Genomic DNA, 27,031 nt, shown 5'->3' on the forward strand with positions numbered 1-27,031 from the left:
ACATGTGGTGAGGCAGGAGCTGGAACTCCCAGGCTGTGCTGAAAGGACTCCTCCTTCACCCTGGGGTAAGACTTTCACGACCAAAGCCACCAAAAATCACCATGTGCAGAATTGCCCTTACTTTCTGCAGGGTGGTTTTTGTTTATACAGGTTTGGGTTGTGTTTTGGTGGTGACGGTGGTGGTGTTGTTTGGGTTTTTTTTGTTTGTTTGGGGTTTTTTGCATTGTTCAATCTTCTTGATTAATCCAAATGCCCACCTTAAATCTAACTTGAGAAAAGGCAAAGGATCTAACCCTCCTGTAAACAACAGACTGTAGATATGAGAGATTTTTCCCTCTCTAAATTACTAATAACTGATATCTGTATTTTCATGACCCCAAAAGGAAACTTTTTTTTAAGGAAAGGGGCATTTGCCACTGAAGCAGCATGGTGAAATGCAAACAAAGTTGTGTTGCAGGTTGATTTTACCTCCGGGCTGACTGTGAGCAGCCACGCTGAGATGAAATAAGAGCGCCCTAGAAAACCAGAGTGTTTTCCCCCAGGGTACGCAGTGCAGAGGTGCAGCCCTCTCCTTGCCCTATGTGCCTCAGCACTTGCTGGGGGCATTAACCCTCTTGATGGGACCACAGTTCCTTGAGGGAAGGATGTGTGGGCAATGGCCAGCTGAAAGCCCCCCTCCAATATCGCTTGGTCTTATGGACCCTCCACTTCCTAAATCAACAGGCTCAGGATGGATGGCCCAGGGCGTCTGGGCATGTACCTTTGCTTTGCCAAAACCCAGAGGGCCCAAAAGTGGGTTTAAGCACTGCAGGTGTTGAGGGTGCTCCAGTAGAATATCCCCCAAACCTCCTCTGCTGTCCACCCTTTGAAACAGATAGGGGCCCATGCTAGGCTTCCTTCTCCCGAGATTTCACCTCATTTATTGAAAGTATATTAAGAACATATATTTCCATTACAGAATCACAGAATGTCAGGGATTGGAAGGGACCTCAAAAGATTATCCAGTCCAATCCCCCTGCTGGAGCAGGAACACCCAGATGAGGTTACACAGGAAGGTGTCCAGGTGGGTTTTGAATGTCTCTAGAGAAGGAGACTCCACACCTCCCTGGGCAGCCTGTTCCAGTGCTCTGGCACCCTCACTGAGAAGAAGTTTCTTCTCAAATTTAAATGGAACCTCTTGTGTTTCAGTTTGAAACCACTTCCCCTTGCCTTATTAAGGGTTGTCACCGAGAAGAGCCTGGCTCCATCCTCATGACACTCGCACTTTATATATTTACAAACATTAATGAGGTCACCCCTCAGTCTCCTCCAGGCTAAAGAGGCCCAGGTCCCTCAGCCTTTCCTCATAAGGGAGATGCTCCACTCCCTTAATCATCTTCGTTGCCCTGCACTGGACCCTCTCCAGCAGTTTCCTGTCCTTCTGGAACTGAGGGGCCCAGAACTGGACACAATATTCCAGATGAGGTCTCACCAGGGCAGAGTAGAGGGGAAGGAGAACCTCTCTCGACCTACTGACCACCCCCCTTCTCATACACCCCAGGATGCCATTGGCCTTCCTGGCCACAAGGGCACAGTGCTGGCTCATGGTCATCCTGCTGTTCACCAGAACCCCCAGGTCCCTTTCCCCTACACTGCTCTCTAATAAGTCATTCCACAACTTATACAGGAACCTGGGGTTGTTCCTGCCCAGAGGCAAGACTCTACACTTGCCCTTGTTATATTTCATTAAATTTTTCCCCGCCCAACTCTCCAACCTGTCCAGGTATCATTGGAAGGCAGCACAGTCTTCTGGTGTGTCAGCCGCTACAAGAAAGACATTGAGGTGCTGGAGAGAGTTCAGAGAAGAGCAACAAACCTGGTGAGGGGTCTGGAGCACAAGTCTGATGAGGAGCAGCTGAGGGAACTGGGGCTGTTCAGCCTGGAGAAAAGGAGGCTGAGGGGAGACCTGATTGCTGTCTGCAGCTACCTGAAAGGAGATTGTAGCATGGAGGGTGTTGGTCTCTTCTCCCAAGTAGCAAGTGATAGGACAAGAGGAAATGGGGAAAAAAAGGAAAAGAGGAAATGCCAGGAGAGGTTAAGATTTGATATTAGGAATAATTTCTTCACAGAAAAGTGTTGTCAGGCATTGGAACAGGCTGCCCAGGGAAGTGGTGGAGTCTCCAGTGCTGTAAGTGCATATCCCTGGAGGTGTTTAGAAGATGGGTAGATATGGTGCTTAAGGACATGGTTTAGTGCCAGAGTTCAGTTAATGGTTGGACTTGAAGATCTTGACGGTCTCTTCCAACCAAAATGACTCTAGGATTCTAAGAAAATCAATATTGTGAGAGAGGAAGAAAATAAGGCTCCTCAAGCCCTTTCAATTTTCCCCTGCTCTGCATGTGCGTTATCACAGCAGCTTGGTCCTGGTACCTACTCCCAGACCTTGCTGGCTACCAAGGTCACCAAAGCAGCCCAGGGCTGGAGTAAAATCACCATCCAGCTTCAACACCTCCAACACAGGTACTGGCATCCAACAGGTCACATCAGAATACAGCCTCTCCTATCATCTTCCTCTATCCCAGATCTAGCTGAGCACTTGCAGCCCTGACTTATTTGTGTCCTATCACTGTCTGGAGCTGCTTCACTTTTGTCCACATGCCCTGGTGATACAGCTATTGCCATTCCTTAGAAAGCCCAATTGCATTTATGACACTTAGAAGGGTAAATAGAAGTAACTGCCTTCTGAGCAAAAAGGCTGTCCTGGTCCAGATCCTCTACACAAACCCATTAAAAGAGCAGCTGCTGTTCATTGAGAGCACGACTGAACTTGATCCACCACCATTGCTCACTGGATTTAAAGATAAAGCTGATGGAGATGAGGAGAAGGGCTAGGGAACTTTTTCCTGCAGTGCCTGTGAGTATTTACAATTCTGTCCTCTTCTCACCTCCTCCTGACAGAGCTGAAGCACTTTCATTATCACCATTAGGGTGGATCCCTCATGAATGACAGATAAAGTCCATGGCTGCAGGCACTTACCAAGGCTTTGCTAAGTCCTGCACTCAGAAGGTCCAGGCAGGTAGAGCACCCAGACTCCTCGGGGCTGTACTCAGCTGCATTGCCATGACCCCCATTAGCTTGTCCCCCATCCTAGGTAAGCATCAAACCCGCTTCTCGGTCAACTGGTGGCATGAAAGTTTGCAGTGAGCTGCAGCCCACATCCACTCCCCACATTCACCTTCGCTTCTCTTTGGGTTTGGGGTTTTTGCCAACTGCATCTTTTTGAGAAGGAAGCCCACACAAACCTCCCTTCTGAACTGCTTTCACTTGTGATTTTGCGAGCCTTTATGTTCAGTTCTTAGAAATGATTTAAGCAAGACCAGTAAAGCACTTTGTAACATCCTTCTGGATCATTTTAAACAAGGTTGTGGCACATGTCAGGGATCTGCCTGACATTCACTCAGAGCTCACCTTTACCTGTAGGACCAAGGAAATATTTCCAAAGAGCAGTTCCTCACAGAGGCTCAGTGTTCTGGTCTGCCCAGGTGTTTGGGTTGCACCTTGATCACCCCATAGGGTCACTGCAAGCAAGAATGGTGACCCTGGAGCAGCCAGCACCAGGGGATATGCACTTACAGCACTGGAGACTGCAGAGCCTGTGAAAATAAATAAGCCAAGACTTCTTCTGGTGTGAAAATTTGCATCAATTTATCATGCTTTCATGCCCATGCAAAAGGTGCAATAATTTATCCCTGGAGCACCTTTGGAGCTTCTTCATCCTACCTCCCAAAGTAAAAAGATGTTACTCTACAGCAACCACTCGTGATACATCATAAAGCAGATCTCGTGGTTCCTGAGTCGTGTCAAGTTTCCAGCTTCTCTCCTGCTTCACAAGGAAAAAGAAATAGACTCCTACCAGCCTCCTATGAGGAAGGAATCCTCATTTCAAGCACTCGTAAGCAGAGCTGGTGACAGAAAGGAGGACAAGCTGGTGGCAGGAGGCAGCAGTGTTGGAGCGGAGCCCTGCAGCCCTGGCAAGCCCGTGGTGCGGAGGGCACTGTGTTCTGGCAGCGGCCGGTTTTGCAGAGATCGTGAGTTTAAGCACATATCTAATTGAATTGCAGATGTCTTTTCTGATGGCTATCTGGGAGCAAAGCTTTGATTAAAGCAGCAGCGGATAGGCAGAACAGGCTGGTTCTCAGTAATAAAACTAATGGCAGGAAGAATGACCATTTACTGCAGCCTCCACCAGAAACATAACACAGGTAGATACTTTAAACGAGATTTTTGGGGGAGATCTGAGAGCTCAGCACAGATAACCCAGCTTCCAACTCCAGCTCCTAGAGATCCTGACTGTACATTGGACTGGAAAGCAGCTGACAGTAATTTAAATAATGCACAAATAAGTCTCCCCCGCTTCCCATACTCCCTGATGAACAACAGATCTGCTTTCATTTCTGAAGGCAATAGATGTTTGTTCTTCTTGACTTCGTGTTTTAAAGACTAACAAATTGTATTTGCTGCCCTTTTGTTCCTTCAGGTGGATTTGCCTTGAGCTTGCAGTTGCCAGATCTCCACCTCTCACCATCTTCCAGAGCCTTTAGAGCTTTTAGAGGGAAAACTTCTAACAGAGCTCTCAGTCCACTCAAACTAGGAGACTGTAAACTAGTGTTATGACCTTTTCTTTCTCCCCCACCGCAGCCACTTTCTCATGACTTGAATCGCATCCAACATGTATTACCACATGCGCATCACTGAAAAACCACCCCCACCCAACACAGCTGAAGAATCAAAGTTAGGCTTCAGGATGACCTAAGAACCTGGCTTAGCTCAGGATCAAGCCTTTTGAGAACTGTTTTCCCTTTCCTCAGCTGTCCATTACGATGTACCCAGATTCCTGTTGTGCTACGTTTCGGGGGACTCTTGGCCATGTCCTACCCAAACCCCCTTGTCTCTTCTTGGCCCAGTACAACTCTCCTGGGGGCACCTCAGTGAACCACCATGGCCTGGGACTTAGTTTCAAGGAAAAGCCATTGCAGTTTCGCTCCTTTTCCCTTTTGAACTGCTGCCCTTTTCCGATGTATTTACAATGTAAGGAAGTCGGTTTATTCATGGTTTGGCTTTTAACTTCATTGCTGAGCTTGGCTTTGCTCCTGTTGGAAATCGGACTCTGATTCAGGAGGGCAGTTGCCAGCGTCTGCTGGAAACTCCTTGCCATGGGATGTTCAAACACGCCATTTGTTGGCCTGGCTCAGCACGTAGTCAATGCGGTCGGAAGGGTTTGTTTCTCATGGCAGGAAAAGGACCGGGCCAGTGGCAGGTGTTTTTCAGACTATCCTCAAACGAGCATTTCAAGTGCCTGAGCTCCCTCCAGACTTCCCAGGAGATCCCTCCAGCAGCCATCCTGCATTACGTTTTGTCCATTTAAGTTACACTGACCAGCAATGGGTGGAATTGGGCTAATTTCCAGCTTAGGTGAAGCTTTGGATTTACAGCTTGTTTCAGGTTCGCCACAGCAGAAAACTCTCAATAAAGTTAAAATGCATAACGCCAAAGAGAGCGGAGAAAAGCAAGAAATAATGCAACGTCTGTAAGACGTGAACTGTACTCAAGATGCTTAACAAGAGGTTTTGCAAACGGCATATATTAAGCTGAACGAGTATGCCTTCAGTCAGCAAGCTGAGTACTGCTATTTCGCCCTACGAGGAATAAATAATAATTAAAATTCTTTGTATTGAGGTTAATACATTCATTGTTAGCTACAGAAATCAAGGGTGGTAATTCCCAAATAGCCTCGCTGGGTTCTTTCTGCAGTCGAAAGGGGGGAAGCTGCCTCCCAGGCACTGATTTATTCCCTAAGAATTAGGGAGAGGCATCTCTGGGGCACTGCATTTAACCCACTGCTGCTGGGAGGTTTTGTCTGGGTGCTCTCCAGACAGTCTTCAGGCACATTATTGAAGCACATTTCTCTTCCCCAAGTATTTACAGAGCCCCTCAGAATCTGGACTTGCCATAGAATTGCCAAAAATTATTGGTTTAAAACAAAAAGTCAGGAGAGGAAAAAAATCGCAGCTTGTTCTCAGTGATAATCTGCTTAGATCAGTTTACTATATTGCTGTTAAAAATAAAGCAAGTGTGCAGCTAAATGTCAACAAAAAGTTAAACGACAAACAGCTTGAATATAGCCTGAAGAGTTACTGAACTGGACATACACAAAGAACAAAAAGCCTGACACATAAAAGACATTATATTTAATTTGATTCTCATTGTGGATGAAAACCTGAGCATTTCAGAGTTTGTACAAAGAAAAATTCTGATGGAAAAAAGATTCTTGACTATTGACAATGTTTGATTTAAAGTGCTCTGAAAAATCATTTGTTCTAGAACAAAAGCAATAATAAAAACAATTCATTCCAGAAGTATTACAACACAACCCGACTGAAATGTCTACTCTTTGTTTGGGTCTCAAGTGCAATTTTAGTCAATTTGAATCTGTTTTATGGAGGCTTCAGTTTTGACAGAGCTATTGCTAAAATAACCTCAGCAACAAAACGTTGCTCTGACTAACAATTCATAAACAGCTCCACAAACTGGCTCCGTGGTTTTAAAAGTATTTGGTATCCAAGACTAAATTTGCCAACATTAAAGCATCGTGTACTAAAATTATTAACGTATTACCTAACTGAAAACCTTCAGACATCCACATACTGTATTAAAGAATAGTTTAAAAAAACACAAACCCTTGCATTTAGAATATATTTAGGCTGTTCTTTAAACTAAGTAAAAGAAGTAATCCCAGAGGTCTATTTCTTTTTTAAACAAAAAATAATTCTTTGCAAATTTTGGTCAGTGAAGCAGGTGAAAAAGCAGATCTGTGTGTTGACTTTTTTTTATATACTCAGTGTTACAGACTGGAAGTGCTAAAGAGACATTCAGAATATAAAAGCAACTGGAGACAATTAAGCCATTTAACCAGCACCAAAATTAGCATTCCTTTTGTCAGATCCAGATAATTCAAGTGCTGTTCTGCCACAAAGGCTATCATCAATTTCTAATTTTAGCTTAATCCATCAAAAGAGAAACATCCCGCATTTCTCGCTGGCGTTTCCTCGTTAAGAGGACTCTTAAATTACGTACTGAAATCTCAAGAACACAAACTACGAATTAAAAGTTCACACTCCCACAGAGACACGCTCACGCACACGCTTGGATACACTAATCCCAACGAAGGTAACACAGCCCTTGCGCTGTGATACGGATAAGTGGTGTCTGAACTGCTGCATGACGAGTCCCCCAAAGCAAGAATTTAGCTGCAAATCACACAAAAAGGTGACTGTCCTGCCTTTGAACCCTCAGCCTCCTCGTTTCCTCTGCTGCACCTGACTATTCTGAATGACATGAAGTTCCACAAGGTATCTTCTGGTTTTCACTATATGAAGTAAGCAGCCACATAAGGCCACGTAAAATGTTAATGACAAAGGTTTTTTTTAAGTGAGATTAATTCCTTATATTCAAATTTCAGGATGCCACTTTCACAGTCCAAGTACTGTCTTACTAGTCCTCAAAAGGACTTGACCATTTTATCCCATTAATTGTGAATACTCTAAGTGTCCAAGATTCACATCCTTAACACCAGTAAAGAGAATCCACCGTAAACCTGCAAATTCCTTCACTCCCCCAGCTACAGACTATCACACGCTATCTATAGTCTTTCATCTGGAAGTTCATAGGTTTAGATTTGGTTATATTTTAATTATCACAACTAAAAAGGATAAAATTATTTTTCCAAACTGAAGGGAAACAGCTCTATCTTTGCACAGGACTGGGAATTCTCCTCAACACTTTCACAAGGCAGAAATAATACAAGTTTACACAATTTCAACTCACAAAAAAAAAAAGAAGAAAAAAAGAAATAAGAAGAACTAATCAAGGTAAGAACTATAGAGGTGAAAGCAATAAACTTTTGGACATGGAGATTTCAGCTTGGTCTCATAACTGGCATTTTTCAAGAGAAGGCAATACCACAGCTGACCTGCTGGGGCAGCGGTAACGCTCCCTGCCTTTGTCACCCCAAATTAAGCGTGTCAGAGCTGCTGCCAGCATGGGCTCCTGCTTATCTCCTACTCAACGTATAGAACCACACAACAGTCCTGACTTCACAAGACTGGACCAAAACAAGGAGCTTTGCTCTTAGTCACGCCCCCAATTCCCCCCTAATTTGACTTCACACTCACTGCGTTTTTAAGAAACAGTGGAAAGCAGGAGCTGCGTTTTTTGGCTGAAACTAAAGCTCTGAAGCCAACAAAGAGGATATTGCACCCAGACCTACACTTCCTGACCTCCCTCCTCATGTAAAACTGCATTGCAACATGTTGGAAGTGACTGCAGTTAACATTAGTACAATATACAAACAGTGATTTATCAACATTGTATGCTTTATTGAAAGTTGACAAGTGCAACAGTTAAATACATTGACGTGTTACAACTGTTTAGAGAACATGCACAAAAACATATGCATACTACTATACAGATCATATGCAAAAAATCCATACTGGGAAATCGATTTTTTTTTCTTTTTTAAATTCTTTGCTAGCAGAGTTTGATAATTTTTGGAGTGGTTTTTCCTGTCTTGAACCAAACTACAATGAACAAAGATTTACTTCAAGATAATCAGCAGCCAGGGAACTTCAGAAGTTACACAAACAGCATAAATCTGCCAAATTCTGAACAGTTGCGTAGGTGCATTCTTATTTATGTAGCTTAAAAAAAAAAACAACTTTCCAAACTTCTTCAGATCAGCCAATGAAACAACTAAACTTCAATCTGTACAACCTAAATAGTTACAGTTTTCTATTTTACAAAGTAATTACACTAAATACACAAATATACAGTAGGCAAATAACCTTCATTGTAATTATCCTATGACCCAACTGTACGTCACCTACCTGCTTTCTATATATAATACAGCTTTATGCACCTGTCCACTGCTTCAGAAAACGGTGCAAATATTTGCACTTAAGGTTTCAGGTGACAATTAAGTGTTAAACACTGAATTTACCTTTCTCCCTGTTCCTTAGATCCTATGCACCAGTCCTCACTTTGGAACCCCAGTGCACTACGGGGGATTGAGCCATCGCTTTTTACTCCAGTCTATTTCTTCATATTTCCAAGCTTGAAAAGCACTTGTATCAGTTTTATCACTGGATGAGTGGAAGATTTAAAAAACAAACCAGAAAAATTCAGGCATGCAGCTTCGTTTCTCAGCCATTTGCAGAAGCTGCTCAAGTCCCCAGTGAACTTGTGCTAATTCTCTGGAAGAAGTTTATTTTACTCAATCAACCTAAGAACAAAGACTCCTTCAAGCCAAAGGGGGAAAGGGAGGAAAGAGAGAGACAGATGAGTGCGTAGTTCACGGGGGGGAGAAGCCCCTCCTGATGTGTGCAGGGCGTGGAGTCCTTAGTCTGGGTTGCAATGTGCATTGAAATGGATGAAGGGTGGCTGCGGTGGATTCCCGCTAGTCCTTCTTGCTCTGGGCAGTCCAGAGGCCAGCGATCACGACGGCAATGACATCTTGAGCTACGCTGAAGGCCCTGACCCCTGTGATGCCGGCTGAGCAGGCTGCTGCGTTGTCCCTTGTGACTGGGAAGAGGAAGGCGGGGAACCAGTCTGCAGCTGTGCTTGGAACTGGGCGAGCTGTTCTGGGCTGGCAAGTGTTTTTAGCAGAGTGTTTTCTTGTTCCAGCTGGGAGTTCTTCTCTATCAGCTCTTTGATTTGCTCTTTGAGGACCTCCACCTCCTCCCTTACCGCATACATCAAGTGACTCTTTACCAGATCCTGAAAAGCAGAGGAGAACGTATGCATTAGGAAAGCAGCCCCATGCCAGTCAGGGGCTCCCACCCTGCTCAGCTGGGGATGCAGCGAGCTGGTGCAAATCCAGCCCTGCTTGGCACAGAGAAGCATCCCAACGAGCGCCACAAGCCCCCTGGGCCAGACCCGCGGCCAGCAGCCCTTCAGCAGAGGGACCGTGGCCGGGCAAAGCGCTCCCTCGCAGCGGCCAGCAGCTGACAGAGCCCGGTCGCCCCAGCCGGGGACAGCACCGGGAATTGAGGGGGTGTGGGTGTCGCACGGGGACGGCACCGGGAATGGGGGGGGGGGGGAAGGGGTATGTGTAGCACACGTGCGGCCCCGGAGCGCGCAGCAGACCCCGCCCCCCACGCTAAGCCCCGCCCCCGGAGGCAGGCCCCGCCCCCCGCGCACCGGCTGCAGCCAGTTCTCAGCGCAGGTTGCCGCATTTCCCTCCCTCCCGCCGGCCCTGCACGGCCACGGCTGACGTCAGAGCGCGGCCCGGCCAATGAGCGACCGAGTTATTTATAGCCGGGAGTTAAAGGCTCGCAGTTTGCCTAGCAACAGTCGGCAGAGCCTCCCGTGAGAGCGGCTCCAGGCACCGCTCCAGTAACAAAGGGCGGCCGGGCCCCAGGCGCAGCGCGGCGGCACCGCGCCGGGGGCAGGGCGGGGGCCGGCCCGGCGGCCCCCGAGGGGCTGCTGCCGTTCCCGCGCACCGAGACGCCCGGGAGAAAGGCACAGAGGCAGAGGACGCTTGTGGCTGCAGCCCGCGGGGGATGCACCCGTTTAGCAGGGGTGTCCCGGAGTGGGATGCGCTTGGAGGAGTTAAAAAAATAAAATTAAAAGTACTCCAAAATACCTCCCTCTTGCAGGGGTAAAACCTCACAAACAAATGCTTTCTGCCCCAGCAGCGCCCCTCCCCCGCCGCATGGAGCCGAGATCAATCGTTTGGAGAGGCAGGAGCCGAAAGCAATGCCGTCATTCCCTGCCCGGCATCGATAGAGAAACGAGCGCATTCCTCCCCTCTGCAAGCCTTTGATCAATAAAACGACAACTAACAAAAAACAAACAAACCCAAACCAAAGCCGTGCTTCCCCCTCCCTCCCCGGCCCCGCTAGAAAAACACGTTCGCGCACGGGTTAACCATCGCCCACCGCATCCCGATATTGTTTACTGCTTCAAACATCAACAAGGTTTTATGCCCCAATCGGTACGTACCATCGCTTGCTCGATTTTGTTGTCGATAGCTACCACGCTTGCACCAGAGGAGCTGCGAGAAAGAAAGAGAGAGAAAAAAAAAAACATACATTAGCAGCGGCTGAATTATTTAAAAGCCAAGAGACGCGGGCACTGGTAGCTAGTTGGCTGAGAAAGTCATCCTCATGCTGCCCTGCCGCTGCCGCCGCCTCACCGGGATGCTCCAATGCAGCAAAGCAACCTGTGAAGCCGCCCCGAACCCCCGCCCGCAGCCGGATCAGATATCCCGACATTTCCCCCCCCTCTCCCAGCAGACCACGAAGATGGAGCTTAATTGCAGGCTGCGGCAGAAGCGCTCCGCGCCGGGGACGGCATCGCCCCCCGGGAGGCGAGGCGAGGCGGGCGCCCGGTGCCGCCGCTGCGGCTCCCCCGGACAAAGGAGCCAGCCCGGCGTTCACCTGCCCCGCTACCGCCGCGCCGGCACGGCCTCTCGGACACAACACTTATTTACCTACTGTCGAGCCTCAGGGACGAGTTATCGGTGCCCAGCAAGGACGATAAAAAAGAAATCGAGAAGTGTCTTAGTTGATAAACTCCTAGATCCATTGCCACTGGTCTACAACATTGGGCATTCATGCAATCGCGGCCAGAAACGCTCCCCGGAGAAATCAGGTCTCCCTCTCTCCGGACGTGTGCGGGAGCTCCGGGCGGCGGGGCAGCTCCGCCGGGCGGCGGCGGGGCCGTGCGGCGGGACCTTGCGGGGCGCGGGGCTGCGCTCGGCCAGCTCCGAGGTCAGCGCTCCGCCGCGCCGCACAAAACCTGGACATCCCGCCACCCCCCATAATTTATGCGGCGGCGCCGCCGCCCATTGGCTACGCCGCACTCGGGCCCCGCCCCCACCGCATCTCATTAGGAGCGCTCCCCCACCCCGCGCAGCGCCCTCCCCGGACCGGCAGAGCCCTGCCCGCCCCGCAGCGCCCACGCGGAACGGCCCCGCACGCGTGGGAGGGCTCACTCTGCCCCCCATACCCGCGAAACCCTGACACGCGCAGTGCCGGAGCGCGGCTCACCGTACCGATGCTCACCCGCAAGAACGGAGAGGGAATTAAAAAACTATATATATATATATATATATATATATATATATGCTAACAATATAGCAGGAGCCGTGGAGCGGCGGGGAAGCCCAGCGCGGCCCGGCGGGCTGCCAGCCGCCGCCGGCGGGAGCGCGGCCGCGCCGCCGAGGGGCCGCCCGTGGCCGCGCCGACACCGCCACCTCTCGGCAGACGGCAGCGCCGCCCGGTAACGATCAGCCCCGGCTCCCACGGCTGCCCGCCCCCCGCGCCATGAGAGAGACACCCGCCCGGGACCACCGCCTCGGCCCGGACCGAGACGGGCGCGCTGCCCCCGGCGCAGCAAGTTTTAGCCTCGGAGAATAAAACCCGTACCCGCTTCGTCTGTGAAAGGCGGTAAACGCAGGATACACACGCACACACTGATGCCCACAGCAGAGCAAACTGTTTCACACTCCCACGATCCCTGTTTATCCCTTACATAGGTCTTACTGGCCCATAATCCCATTCATGAAAAAAAAATATCCACCCATTAAATCATCCACAAAAAGCACATGCAGCACAAACCTGCAGATTTCTAACAAGCCAGCTGACGTTCCTCTACAGTAACAGGGGAAATGCCTATTCCCTCATTTTTAGATTGTACTGTACCATACATCACTTACAGTCTTAAAAGTTGCAGCACATGCATTAATAATTTAAGAAAAATCCTTCTCCCACCTAACTGTGGTGTATTTCTCAGCAAATGTTTTATGCTCCTCTTGTGTGCCATGGAACACAAACACTGCAGTCACAGCCAGTCCAAATGATCTTCTCTACCATTAACACTTCAGGAGACCCAGGGCCGAATTATACCACCACAAAATACTGCCACAAGAAATAACCAACCTCTAAAAACACTATTTTCTAGACCAGCAATTTCACCAGGCATTACATGACTTAAAGGCACAAAAATAAACCCAAACCCCTCTTCAATTCTCTACAGCACACTTCTCCGAGAACTATAAGTCACATATATGTCACAGGTGTTGCTCTCAGCGAAGTAGGAAAGCCAGGAGGCACGGAATAATCATCTTAAAGCTAAATTTAGCATTTGCGTATCTGCATCATCCTTCTTAGTTTATTTATGTTGTCCTAGTCTACTATTCTTTCATTCAATAATGCCAGCAGAGTAGTACAAACTAATCCTATTCACGAGAGAGGTCACATTTAAGAATAACAGGTCCTCATAGCCACTTTCCGGGTACCATATACGATACACATCCCACAAGGGCACGGCTCACCTTGCCCTCTGAGTACCTGGGGAAATTGCACAGAATATTGCCTAACGGGCTGAAAATTAAAGGAAGCTTTTTTAAAAAAAACCCTCCTTGCCTGTATTGACTTGCAAATGTAACAGCAAGTAAATTAGAAGCAACACATTCAAACATATGCATCAGGCTCCAGCTTCCCACGTCCTGATGGACAAACATCAGTAACCATATATTGTGTGTACCCTTCAACTAACCACTTTTTTTGCAGAGGTTAGTTGACTGCACACGATGGTGCTCATCATATTCAGTGATCAAGTGAGCAATTTAATAAACAGCTCCAAAAGCACATCATCTGTACTGGAATCTGTATCAGCTCCTGTCCTAGAGTTGATCTAAATTAATGTTTTATGAAGGGTTTGGGCTTGGAAATCAGTAATGTCTCAAATTACTCCTTACCACGGCAGTTACTTGGGACACCAGAGTTTACAAAAATGAAGCTCAGGGGCAACCTCAGTACCCTGAAGCTCTTAATCAGAAAACATCAGGTTAGGTATAAAAAGTGAGAAGTCCTATCTCTGTTAATTAGATCCTTACAAAATAACTCAAGATCACAACCACACATGCCTGAACAGACATACCCTTGAAACACTTGCTTTGCTTTTGTAGGATAGACAACAAACATTCACATGTCTTTTCATTTATACATGAAAAAAATAAAACTCATGGATGCACTCCAGGATGAGTTAGTGCTGGCATAAGGATCGTCAATTATTAAATGCCATTAATCCACTTATGACAGAAAAATGATATGATTCTCAGACTAAATTAGCAATAAATAACTTCCCCCTCTTTAGTCTATATTAATACATCTTCATGAAGAGATACAGATACACTCCTAAATCCAATTCCTAGTAAAGTCATTAACCATCTTCCATTAGCTTCAGTGGGCTTTTAGCAAATTCCTTCATTTATTTTAGATGCCTACGAGATGAGTTGTGATTCAACAGAAAGCTGCCAGCTGCATAAGCAGGACTACACATTAATATGCATGTTGTGCTTTGCCCACCCTATAAAAAAAAGCAAACCATAAGTATCTCTTGATGGCTGAGAAAGCTTTGAGCTCTCAGATCATCTAGGAAATGAAAAAACATGACATGTATCACTTTCATCCCCAAAACTGAGCAGCGAGGGAGCATCACTAACCTCTGACATTCACCTCACACTCTGTCATCTGCCTGGCAGGGACAGAGACTCAACTCCGTATTTAAAGGTTGGGGCTTCGCTGTTGCTTTTTAAAAATTAAATAAAACTTCATTTATGCAAAAATAAAACAATAAAATTTAAAATAAAATCTAAATAAAGTCTAATTTATGAAATAAAAGTATCTAAGGAAAATAATTCTCCAAACTCCATTTCCCCTTGCTTGCTCATTGCTTAGTCTCCCCTCCTGCCTCCTCCACCACGACATTCAACACCTACTTCACCCCAATTATGCAGTTTTGATTCACCCTTCCTTACAACCTCCCTAGAAGGCAGTCAAGAAGAGTATTCTGTCACTCAAAACCTTCTAACCATCGCTTTTAACACCTCATTAACAGACACTACACGATATCCGACTCTTGCAAAAGCTTCCAATTTTGCATTTCTGGGAGCAGAGGTGAGAAAAGGCTGCAGAATTCCGTATTTCTGGGCTTGCACTGTGCTGGACCAATTCATGCCCCTGTTAGCCCTGGATGGGCGACAGTGCGGGGGACAGTTGTTGGGAGCCTCCTTACACAGAGGGTGACGCACTTTGGAAACCTGTACATCCATGGAGGGCCCTAGGTGTTCACAAACTGCATAAAGTAATAGAAAAAGACTTGACAGAGTTACTGAGAACCGAGCAGAGCAGAATACAATAGCGCTAACCAAGTAGTTCACCAGCATCTTTGATCCTCAAATAAATTAACTGCTGAAGTTGAAACATATACAGTAGTCAGAGACATTTTAGCACGTTTCACCTTTTGTAGTGTTTCACTTCTTAAACACCATGTTTCTCCCATTAAATAATTCCCTCTTGTCTCAATTTAATCATGCTAAGCACTTGAAAAAAAGTGCTTTTCATCTTCAGCACATAATGAGGGAAGCTGTGGCACAGATTCACTTTGTCTCTATGCAAGTCTGGTTTGGCATATTTCTGTGTGCACGTTAAAAATGTATCTTTCAAGTAACTTGCTCCCTTTAGATGCCAACATTAAAAAGCCCTACAAGCATCTCCTGAATTGAAAATAAATCTTGTATTTTGACTATGTTGCAATGAGACCACACCAGAAACTAGAAAACAACAATTTGTCACAGCACGCTCTCGCCTTACACTATAGACAGGCTCAGATCCTGTGGCTTCAACTACAAAGTACAGAAGAGGTTAACAACAACATAAAAAAAGCTGTTCATTACTCCATAAAAGACTACAGTAATGAGATTCTACATGACATCTGAATTTACATTTCACTTGGCATCTAAAAATGATCAATAAATGGCAAAGCACTATTCTGCCTTAAAATTCATAAATTCAAAACTATTTGTGTATTGACAGCAACCTCCCAGTATCAAACTTATGCAGAATTGCTCCAAACCAACAACCAACCTAAAGAGGACTCTGCCTGCAGTTGACATCAAGGACTGGAAGACTATTTATTTCAATAGCCCACGAGGTTTTGGTTGGTTTTTTTTTCCTCTTCATCTCGGCAAAGGTACAAGATAAGCCTATCTTGTACTACTCAATGATTTTCTTTTCCCACAGTCATAATTATTTTTTTTAACATACTAGTGAAAAAAGAAAAAAGATCACATTCAGATAGTTCAAATAAAGATCACAGTCTCAGCCAACTTCCTTTTCCAGCCCCAAACTTGTATTTAGTATTCTGATTTAAAGAACATAAGCCTTTAAGAATGTACTGCTCAGCTCCAAAGGCTAAAATGTACTTTATTTCTAGTTACAATTCTGCATATTTCAATTTATGAACTATCGCCAAACTCAGGAACCTCTTGCTACCAGATATTACTCTGTCAGTTTTCCTAAATGTGTATTTATCCTCCCCCAGAAAAAAGTTATTTGCATCTATAATTTGTTTTGCTAGGAAGTGGTTTTCAGTTCCATGAAAAACAGATAAAAGTGAAAGCTAAGCAAGATGCTAGTGAAATAAAGTACTATATTTGTATTTTATTTTTTTTCGGCCAGATGTGCAAGCGTAACTAAATAAATATTCAGTGGAAAGAATACATACAGCCCGCTGGGGTTCTGGAAATAACCTGACAGCATCTCTAATGACAATGCATACACAGAAGTATCATGCTGTGCACTCCGCAAAGGAGACAGAAAGCTGCATTTAAAAGCAAGAAGATAACCATGTAAGATCAAAAGACAAACAAGGAGCAGTTCTCACTGTCTCCTCTGAGAATATCCTTTTTCTGTTTTACAGGCAACTAATTGCTAAGTCAATCTCAGTTGTTTTTAATGAGAATTATAATGATCCTACCAATTTTAATGTGGGCAAAATAAATCATAAGGTCTGTGTCAAGCACTTGGATATAGTCAGATACAGAGATAATCCACTCCTCACTAGGCAGAGAGAACTCTGCAAGGAGATACAAGCCATCTTAAAGCAATTCTGATGCTTGGAGAGGTGCATGTGGCATCCCCTTCCCTGAGACCATCCGTAGATGACCATGTAGCAACCAGGCTGGGATGAAGGACCCTGTTCTGGGAACATTCAGTGAGATTCAAAGTCTCCTCATAGAGTCAAATGAGGTCTACCCTACCTCAAAACCTGAAATTGCATCCAGATGCAACACCATTCAAATTTAAAGGGTTACACATTTGCAGTAACATATAGTTTGGGAAACACAGGCTTCCCTAATTTCATATCCAAGCTTCAAATGAGTAAGTGTAAAATATGTAACTCCACTAAAAGTGAAGCCCTCCCCAGGATCCCATGAGCTACCCTTGACCATGGACTGCAAATGGGAAAAGATCCACCAACCGTGTTGGCATCCTGAAAGTTTTCAGTGAGACATCTGAGCCAGAAATTGATCTTATTTCCTCCAGAAAGTGGTAAATGACTTCACTCAGCATGCTGTCACTGTCCCCAGGACGGAAGGGGAGAAAAAACATTTGGTGCCATAAAACAGCAATATGTACAAAAGCGATGTTACAATTTTTAAGTGTTACTACCTGAAGCATGAAGCTGAAATTCATTTTTCCTTTCTGCAAAATGAAATTGGGTTTAAATGATTTTACATTTAACTCATAAAAAGAGCATTCAATTTCCTGGTCTTACAAGTAGCTTTCATGGGCAGTGCCTTTCTCAAAGCTAAGAACACCTCAGAGTAAAGCCCACTTACACGAGCATTTAATTCCACTTGTTCTAACTGTAAACATCAGATTTTTCAACCACATACTCCAAAATTAAATGAAGAGGAGAGAAAAGAGAGTCACTGGAGCATTTCAAGTTACACCTAACATAACAAAAGAAACATAGCAAGTATAGGAAGTGGTTTGGTGCAGTGACATGACACACATTTGGAAAGCTGAAGTTCTCTACGCTGAACAGCATCTCTGATGCAAGGGGCCAACAGCCCAAGGAGGGACAGTGGTTGACACTCGCCCACCCCACCTTATCTTGATAGCACATAGTGGGATTTAGTAATCAAATTAAAAACTAGCCCACTTAACCTGTAACTGAGAAGGGTAATCTTTAATTGTTCTTTTTAAACTCCCAATATAATCTGTTTCCTCAAGGCTGTAGGAAAGTCACGTGAAGTCACACAAAATGGGAATGCAGTTTTAATGACTGGTACTAATTGTGGAAGGAGAGGAACGGAGAATTTCAACTCTGTTCATTTCCCCTGTCCCCAGCCCCCTGTAAAGCCTATGCCCATTAATCCCTTCCTTCCTCTTTTCCCACCTTGTCTCCTTTTACTAATTGTTCCCCTTGAAACTATATTGGAGATCTTGGATCAGCTAGTAATATAGTCACACTTATTAAGAAATTATTTATATGGCATAACAGATGGCATACACTCCTCACTGATTATCATTCTCCCTTTGATGGTCACATTTCATTTCAACACTGGAAATTAAGCCTCTACTTCCCACAGAAGTATATCCTACTAGAAGTCAACTCAAAGCTGCTAGGAAGAAATCCTTAACCAGCATTGTTCCATGGTCTTCAGGAAGACGGGAATGAAGTTCCCTACTCCAGCTTCTACAGAAATTATTAAAAACAGTCAGTGATGATCAAAGGAGGAAAGTACATAAACAAAACACAAGACCACAGTGCAGGAATGGAGCAGCCAGGAGGTGGAACCCAATCTGCCATGAACAAGAAGGAAGGCCCGTCACTACTCGGCTTTTGAGGCGGCACATCACTCGTTACCACCCTGTTGTGCAGAAACGTTTTTAAGGCCATTCTGTTAAATAAGTCTGCAGCTCACTTATATGTGTGGTAGAATAAAGACAATAAAGTCAAAGTTCAATGCTACTTTTCTTCTTTGGCAAAACCCGCAAGACAACAGACCTCCACCCAGGAGTCCATTTGCACTCCTTCAATTTAATTCTCTTTGCAATCACTGACAAATGGCTTCAAACATTTTAGCAACACCAATGAACAAGTAGGTGAATGATCTTCAGATTAACTCATCTGGCTCTAATGCATGTGCATTACACAAATTTGTGATACCATATTTCCTAACTTCTGAGTGGTCAAAACACTCTACTTCAGTTGTGCCTCAACCCACAATCTACCATCTTTTGGTGACTTCCTAAAAAATCTAGATAAAATTCAAGGCTTGCTGTTCCGTCCAAGCAGAAGTGCTCTTTAACAGGCGGAATTCACTCTAATGTATTTAAAGGTATTTTTATACCTGAATGGAAAGTTTCATTTGAAGAAATCAACCCCCATGTACCTCTACCCATTCAGGAAGCGTGTGGGGAATTTCCAGAAACACATAAGAATGTGACCTGATTCACCAGAGGAGGTGATTGCACAGTGTGGTATATCCCAAAGTCCTGCTCCCCTTTATCAACCACCAAACCAGGTATTTGCTGGACAATTTCCTACCCAGCCTGTGCTCCCTTTTTCCCCAAAACTCTTGCTGTAGAAACAAGGACCTGAAAGGAACCTGATATATGCCCGTGCTTCAACTTGTTATAGCGTTGAGTTACAGGTACAGCTAGACCCTGGAGTGAGAAAATATTCCCAGGTTCCTTAATCTAAGCATAGCTTTAGTGATTTAAGAGACACAAAACCTGCTGACTCACAATCGCAGAAATCCCAACAGAGTATATCTACGTAAAAAACATTTACTCTCTCCTTGCTGAAGGAAGAAATTGTAAAGCAATACCATTTTGAAACAGAATGCAAGATACTTGGGAAAGTACATAAGACTATGAAATGAGGTGTACTTAAAAATTACCTAAAGAGAGATAAATAGATATTTAAACCTGACCTGACCATGCCTTATGGCTTTAGAGATATATTACCCACACTTTGGCACAACACTTCATTCCTGTAACTGTGCCACACTGCAAACCAAAGAGAACAGTCAGAACAGATATGCTGGCTCAGCATACTTTAAACATGTCACCAGAGCACCTTCTAGGCCAGAGAGTACAAATGGCTGGCATGGGTCCACGTCATCTCCAGAAGGCCTGTACATCCTAAAATCCCGGTTCTCCTTCAAAAGTGAGATTTCAGCCCTCCTCAGTACCCTACTGCTCCTCTAAAGGAACCCCAGGCAGTAGAAATCTCTAATTTTCCACAGGACTGCATCTTCTAGCTTGCGAACAGCAAGTACCTCAGGTCTGTGGTGGCCACCACTGACATTTAGTCACCCCTTGAGCCAGGTATTTTGCAAACAGCAGAAGATACACTTATAATCTTTTAATACACAACTTGTGGAGGGAAGATTCCAGCGTGTTATTTCATACCTATTCAATAACCAAGTAATTGTCTTTATGCAGAGCTGGCTAAATTTATGAGTGGCATCCTGTTTATGAAGCAGCCCAGACTATTCCCTCATATTGCTGATACCTGTTTACTGGTGGATATCCACCTAAAATATGTTTCATTAGCCGTTACAAGAGTCCAAAAACAAGGGCTGAGCTCATGTATATACTGTGTCAGGCACCTGGTACTTCTCGAAAACAATTACCTCATCCTCCAGAAACCACTGTCATTAAGATGACACCTTGAACCTTTGCGGCTTAAAAAAAACAACCTCAAAACAAAACAAAACCCCTACAAAAACAAAACCCAACCAATTCCAGTATCAGAAGTCTGAGATGAGTAACCCACTTAGTAACGCATGGGAGTCCAAAACAGCTCCCAGGTGCGTTTCCTCATTCTCACGCGGGGTGTTAGCCCAGATGCCCATTTTTCTACAGCACTGACAGGGTGAGCGGCCGCACTGCTGTCAAGTTCTAGGAAGGAGAAAATTAAAAAAACAACCTTGTTGAGACAGAGGATTTAAAGCCCCCAGTGCTGCAGTGTCCCACCAAGCACAGAGGACAAGTCACCTCTTAGAAAAACCAACCCAGGCGGCCTCCCATCCAGGGAAGCATCACCAGCTCCCACATAAGGTAATGACAGGGGGAATTCCTCTCCGACTCTTTCCAGCTACTGCTAATTGCAGGTAGGTAACATCAATCAGCAGAGTACAAGCAATCACGACAGCTATAAACAAAATATTTGCAAGTGAATGTCTGAGTCACAGGGTAGCACTGGCGCAACTGAGATAGGCTCCTGCCTTGAATTAGTTTGCCCAAACCTGTTTTTCAGCCCCATTTCTGAAGAGCTCAGCATTTTAAAACAAGCTGTTGATAAACTGAAATGCATCCAAAAGACCAATCAAATGGATTCAAAGACTGGGGCTGGGGGTTATTTACTTATACTGATAAACTGAGAGATGTCAAGGTACTTGAAAGGATCCTGGAAGGACTGAGATGCAATATAACTTGAGTGAAAAAATATCTTTAAACAGAAAAAATACTAGGTTTCAGGAGCTGTTAGATTTTTGGTTCAATTTTTCCTATTAGTGTCCATCTAATAATTATCTCATGATGAATTAAAGTCTGACTTTTAAAAACTATAAGAAGGACTAGCTTATAACTACAGTGGGTTTTCTATCCCTTGATACCATCAGACAGAAACTAGATCCTTTTCACTAAGGTATGCTTTAAACAATCTGAAGTTACTGGAATTCTGATAGAGGTGACCTAAATATAACAGTGCAAGACTGAAAGTTTTGTCCCTGCCTTCAGTATCATTCCTGTATTTTAACCAACTAGAGCCCATTTCAGCCATCTCGAGAGCAACACCCAGCACTCCCTTCTTCCAGCTGACACCGTACTCAAGAGGCTGAAGCATCCCCTGATTTGTTTTTCCCCAGGCTCACATCTTCAGTGTTTCCAACCAAGTTTCAAAAAGAAATATGGAGGATGCTAGAACACTGTTCAGTATGAAAATGGACATGTGCTGATATACAATGGATCTCAGGTGGACATGGCCACCAACTTGTGATCTGCGCTCCAAGAGAAGCAGGAGCTCCTGCACACCCATGTAATCACCTTTTCCAGCTGCTTGGAGCCCAGACAGCTCCCCAGTAGCACAAAGACTTTAGGGATGACCCTTCCAAAGCACCTTCATCAAGCTCCAGTACCTGAACTCTAGATCTTGGCCTTCACTCTGACAGCCAAACTTGAGAAAGCATGAAGTATTAAATGTAATTAGGAGTAAAAACCCTTCTCAGTCTGCTGTAATCTGCCCTTGACAAAGGACTGCAAGTGAGAAAGATCCACCAACTGTGTCACTACCCTCAAAGTTTCAAATGAGATGCTTGACCTGGAAATTGCTCCTCTTTCCTCCAGAAAGTCACACACAACTGTACTCTCCCTCAAATAGACCCTATGTCTAACCCAGAGAAAAATCAGATGTTTCTTTGGATTTACTCCACGCATTCAGTAGGGTCAGTTCTGGAAAGAAAATATAACTATGTGCAACATTAGCCAAGAGCGGCTGCAAAAGAGAGGAAAGCTTCTCCTTGGTTTGAAATATTTGGTGACATGAGAATCAGCCAACCTTAATTCACAGAAACACAACTAGAGCAGAACAAGCATCTCCGCAAGAGAAACTAGAGGAAACAAAAAGCAAACAAGAAGTAAACAGGAAGCAGCTCATTTAGTACAAATACAGCAGAAAATATCCAATTTTTTTGTTCAGTATTAACAGATGCAGATTTTGGTTTATGACTAGAGGTGCTACATCATGCTGCTACACGTATCAGCAAAAATCAGTTGAAGCAAAACCTCTTAATAATGCAGAAAGGTTAAAGAAAAATCAGATGTCTGCTGCATCACACTTTTTTCATCATACATTTTGTAGAGTAGATTGGTTTGTGGTAGGAAACAATTTTCTCAATATTACCTTTCTTGTTCAGTGTTACACAATGACACAGGTCATTGTTGAACACACACTGCTCAAACATAGCATACCCACTGTCATTATATTTCAACAGCTATTATAGAAGATTTCCATTACATTGGTTCCCTTAGGCGTTCAGATGAATTAATTCAGTATATTTTTTAACATTCATTTGAAAGTTCAAGCATGTTTTCAGAAACTGACGATTGCTGAAGAAATAAAAATTGAGGTGTTTTTTTTTTAAAAAAAAAGCTTTCCAATGTATAAATTTACATTCTTTAAAGAGACACCTATTCACCACGGGCAATACTACAAATATAGCATGACAAGAATATAAAGTGAAATGTATTAATTGGTATTTGTCAAAATTTATATAATAAGAGCAAGGCTTTTGGATTTTAAGGGTGTGGCATAACAAAAGCACCAGTTCAGAGATCAGAAGTTATGAAGAACACATTCTGTGCTCCCTCCCACAGAAAGGTATTTGCCTTCTGAACACAGAACAACAACTCTAAAACATGAAGAGTCAGGGCATTTTTTCCCCCCACTGTCATGTATTTTTAACTCAGTAAAATAACTCTTCCTACTCACCCAGTTACTTCACATTTCTTTTCAAAACTAGAAATCAACTCAATCAGAACAATGCATTCTCATATTTCACTGTTTATATGGAAAAGGAGGTTAATAAACATAACTTGCAGAAGACTAGCCTATATTTCAATGCCTCTCCAACCATTTAACAAGGCTAATTAACTAAATATTTCTTTGAACGTGACAAGATAGAAGACAGTATATATTATGTATAAAAAATACAAATGAATACAAACTTGTTTTGATAATAAGTTTCAAATACTGTTAAAAGTATCATTTTTAGTTCAGCATTACAACAAGATTTGAAATAACTGTAACAATGTCGGGCTTTTTTATGAAAGGCGGAAAGAAAAGTACCTGTACTGCTAAACATTTTATAAAATGGAATACTTTAAATATTGCAGTAAAGGTTTTTCAAGACATGTAGATTTTCAGTGAAGAAGCAAACCACCCTGCACAACACAGTAGTACTCTCAACCAGTATGATACTCTTAGCTTGAAACAGTTTGAAATAGTTTTAACAAGTGCCAAGCACCTTAGTTTAGGAGAAGCACTTAAGTACTTGCTCAAACAAAATAGTTTAAGATTTTTATTTTTTTTTTTAAAAAAAAGGAGGAATACAAGCAAACCAAGCATCTAAAAATTTAAAACTTTATAAATACCTCTTTAGATGCTGTTCCAGTTCCAAGAATAACACTTTCATGGTTATTTGGTCAGAGCCGTGTCTCTGGACAAGTGTCACTTTCATTGATGTATCTATTTAGGACCTGCCGATCGGTTTCCCCCAGATGGAAGGTCGGGAGAAATACCTCTCCGTCCTGGGCAGCCGCAAGATTAGCATTAGCATTCCACTATTAACCACGGGTCCTGAACTCCACAGCACTTTCAAGAATCACAAAGCCTCGCCCGTTAAAGATTATCCATTCGCTTCTATTCAAAGTTTGCGGAGTTTAACAGTGGTTGGTCACGATCAACAAAAACAAGAAGGGCGAACAGTGACAACGCTACAGATCCCGAGGTCACATGGTGCCCTGTTACATAAAGCATCAAGAGAGATTAACATCTTCGCGATTAGGTTTTCGAATCTCAAACAAATGCATCTTCTTTCAGCAGCGCCAAATTCGCCAACACTCCAGCTGATTCAGCCTGCTCCTGCTTTCTGTAAAGCACATGTTAATCGCTCCAGGTAGCTAATTCTGCTCAGAGAAAGGCAGCTGAGCCTCAAAGTTCTAGTGCTTAATGGCAACTGTAATTCGACACAGAGCCCACAGAACCTGGTTTGCTAAAAAGTATTTTACACAGGCAAATCCTATCCCTGATTGCTATTATAACAAGAACTTGTGACAAGAGTTACAGATGTGCAGCTGGTCAGGGCCCTCTGCAGACCAGATAACGATAAAAACTCATCATGCATCAACTCAAAATTCAGATATTGCATATACTTCCTCACAGGAACACAGACCACTGTAAGGAATTCTTGGTGCATTGTGGTACATCTACACTATGTAACTAGAATCTTACTTGCATGGATACTATTATCCAACATTGCTTCAACATAAACATATTCCTTCTTCTATCCTGGTTTGAACATTTTCAGTGTGAACAAGAGTTGATTGCCCAAAGTACATAGAAGAGAAGTCAACAAGCTTCACCTTCGTTGCCTACACACAAGCTGGAGATAATCCCTCACCATAGAAAAAGCTGGCTACTTGCAGCATGTGTGCAGGAACCCACATCACACAAGATAACACGGGCATTGATATTACACTTTTCCATCAGACCAAAAACACAAAAATGCAGAGCCAACCAGAAATCAAACCTAGCAAATGATGCTTGGGCTTACCACTGCCTGCTAAAGCGATGTCAGATGTGTCTCCTCAACTAGATTTGCCTTGTAATATGAGGAAGAAATAAGTTGACTCAGAGCATGGCCATCTACTATTTAGCTGTGTTTCTGTTGTACCTTGCCAAGGCACTGAAGAAGTGACCGATGGCATGAGAGCAGGTACTACATGATAAGAAGAAAAGCCTGGCTTGGAGGAGGGAGGAGCAAATCAGTCCTACTTATTAGAACCAACAAGTCTACCATCACACAAAGGGAGCATTTTGGTTACAAGATAGAAATGGAGAAAACAAAAAGTAATAATACAGTAACATTTCTTTTTGGGGTGGTGTGGGGAAAGGCGCAGTGCGATTAGTTCCCTGATCCCAGAGCCAAGAGAATTCAAATGATTTAAACTGTGCATCAGAGCTACTAACTGTGAAACAGTGCAAAATATTTCTTAAGGGTCTTCCCAGAGCCTGGTAGGCCTGGCTGGTAAGGACAGAGCATCATGTTACTTTAAAAGCACACTAGGGAAAGTGAAGCAGGCAAGTTACACTCTACGATCAATGTTTCTCTCATTACATCAAGTCCATTCCAGCATGGAAATGGGTAACAGCCACAGCTCATTTGAACCTTCTCCTCTCAGTCCCACCAAAAAGCCATGGAGGTGGGACCACTCAGATGGTGAAAAAGTTGTACTCCAGGATCTTGGTTCTTGGAGAAGCATCAGACAGGTGTAATGGTCCTATGACAGGGACACTTGTTCTGAAAGCAGAGTTACTCTTGAAAGCTTCAAGTGAAAACCAACATGGTACAACTGCATATTTAAAAGAAAAAAGGTGGGGAATGATTTGTGGAAGGAAGTAGACTTTCACCAGGCTTTCAAGGAACAGTCAGCTAGGAACAAAGGGACCAATTACAGCAATCAGCAACTATTAAAAAGAAAGTCTGACCCAGTATTACTAAATAACTTCGGCATTCAAGACGAAATTTTAATTATAGTAAGGAGTCTTGCTTATTTTAAAGAGCCAAAGCATCAAGCTGACAGAGAAATGCTCAAAACCAATTCCAGAAAGCTGAATCACAACAGAAATTCTAATTTTAGTGGCATCCTTACATATCCTTTCATAATCAGAGACTTAGTACAATAATAATCCCTTGTGAATCCCACTAGTTTGGTTATCTTACATACCACGTATCCTACAACCTCCCTTGGCTGTGCTATAAACTACATGGCTGACCAGTGGCAGTCAGGCTCTGCTGGCTCTGTATCCCACAGAACTGTACCAACAGAGCTGATTTAAGCTGCTCGTCTCCTAACCCTCTTTAACGCTCCTCTTGCCATCTCTGTCACCCGTTTTCCCCTCTGCAAAGCTGCATGGTCGACATCAGATAGAAGGACAACCTTCTCCATAACTGTTGTGCATACAGTGCACACACTGGTCACAGGTGTTTTCCAGGATGCCTAAAATAATAGACATACATCAAAATATGCTGGAGTGGGAAAGGGATGAAAGCAGCTATGATAACCTTTCCGACGGACAGTCTTTGCTATCTCCTTTCCTATTCCAAGATGTTCTCTGAACAGGAGCTCCATCACACCAGGGGCTGTGCCAAGACAGTTTAAAAAAAGGTCCACTATGTCATGCGCATCCAATGTTCTAATGCTGCTCTGACTCAAATTTGGGTTTCCTTTGTAGCCAGAAGGATCATTAAATGTTAGATTACAAGTTGGGTGGGAGGCATCAATTTTTTAAGAGACACAAATCTAGCACCAAATATAATTTATGAAAGATAAATAACTGTTCTAT

The 27,031-nt window shown here is 44.0% G+C and overlaps 1 protein-coding gene across 4 annotated transcripts in view; it reads right to left on the bottom strand.

Moving 5' to 3' along the window:
* Nucleotides 1-8,405: 8,405 nt before the first annotated feature.
* TSC22D1 (TSC22 domain family member 1) overlaps nucleotides 8,406-27,031 on the bottom strand; it is a gene marked incomplete at its 5' end in the record, with an annotated part of 93,503 nt that continues 74,877 nt past the window's right edge. For 2 of the 4 annotated variants that reach the window (XM_080356149.1, XM_080356148.1), the window contains 2 exons: nucleotides 8,406-9,811; nucleotides 11,039-11,090. In XM_080356149.1, the coding sequence (XP_080212275.1) occupies nucleotides 9,554-9,811; nucleotides 11,039-11,090 (310 nt within the window). In that variant the 3' untranslated portion in view covers nucleotides 8,406-9,553. Of the gene's footprint in view, nucleotides 9,812-11,038; nucleotides 11,091-11,528; nucleotides 11,816-27,031 lie in introns of those variants that run through there. The other 2 variants (XM_080356151.1, XM_080356152.1) reach the window with 2 other exon arrangements.

The sequence above is a fragment of the Nesoenas mayeri genome (assembly GCF_963082525.1).
Source record: "Nesoenas mayeri genome assembly, chromosome: 1".
NCBI lineage: Eukaryota > Metazoa > Chordata > Aves > Columbiformes > Columbidae > Nesoenas > Nesoenas mayeri.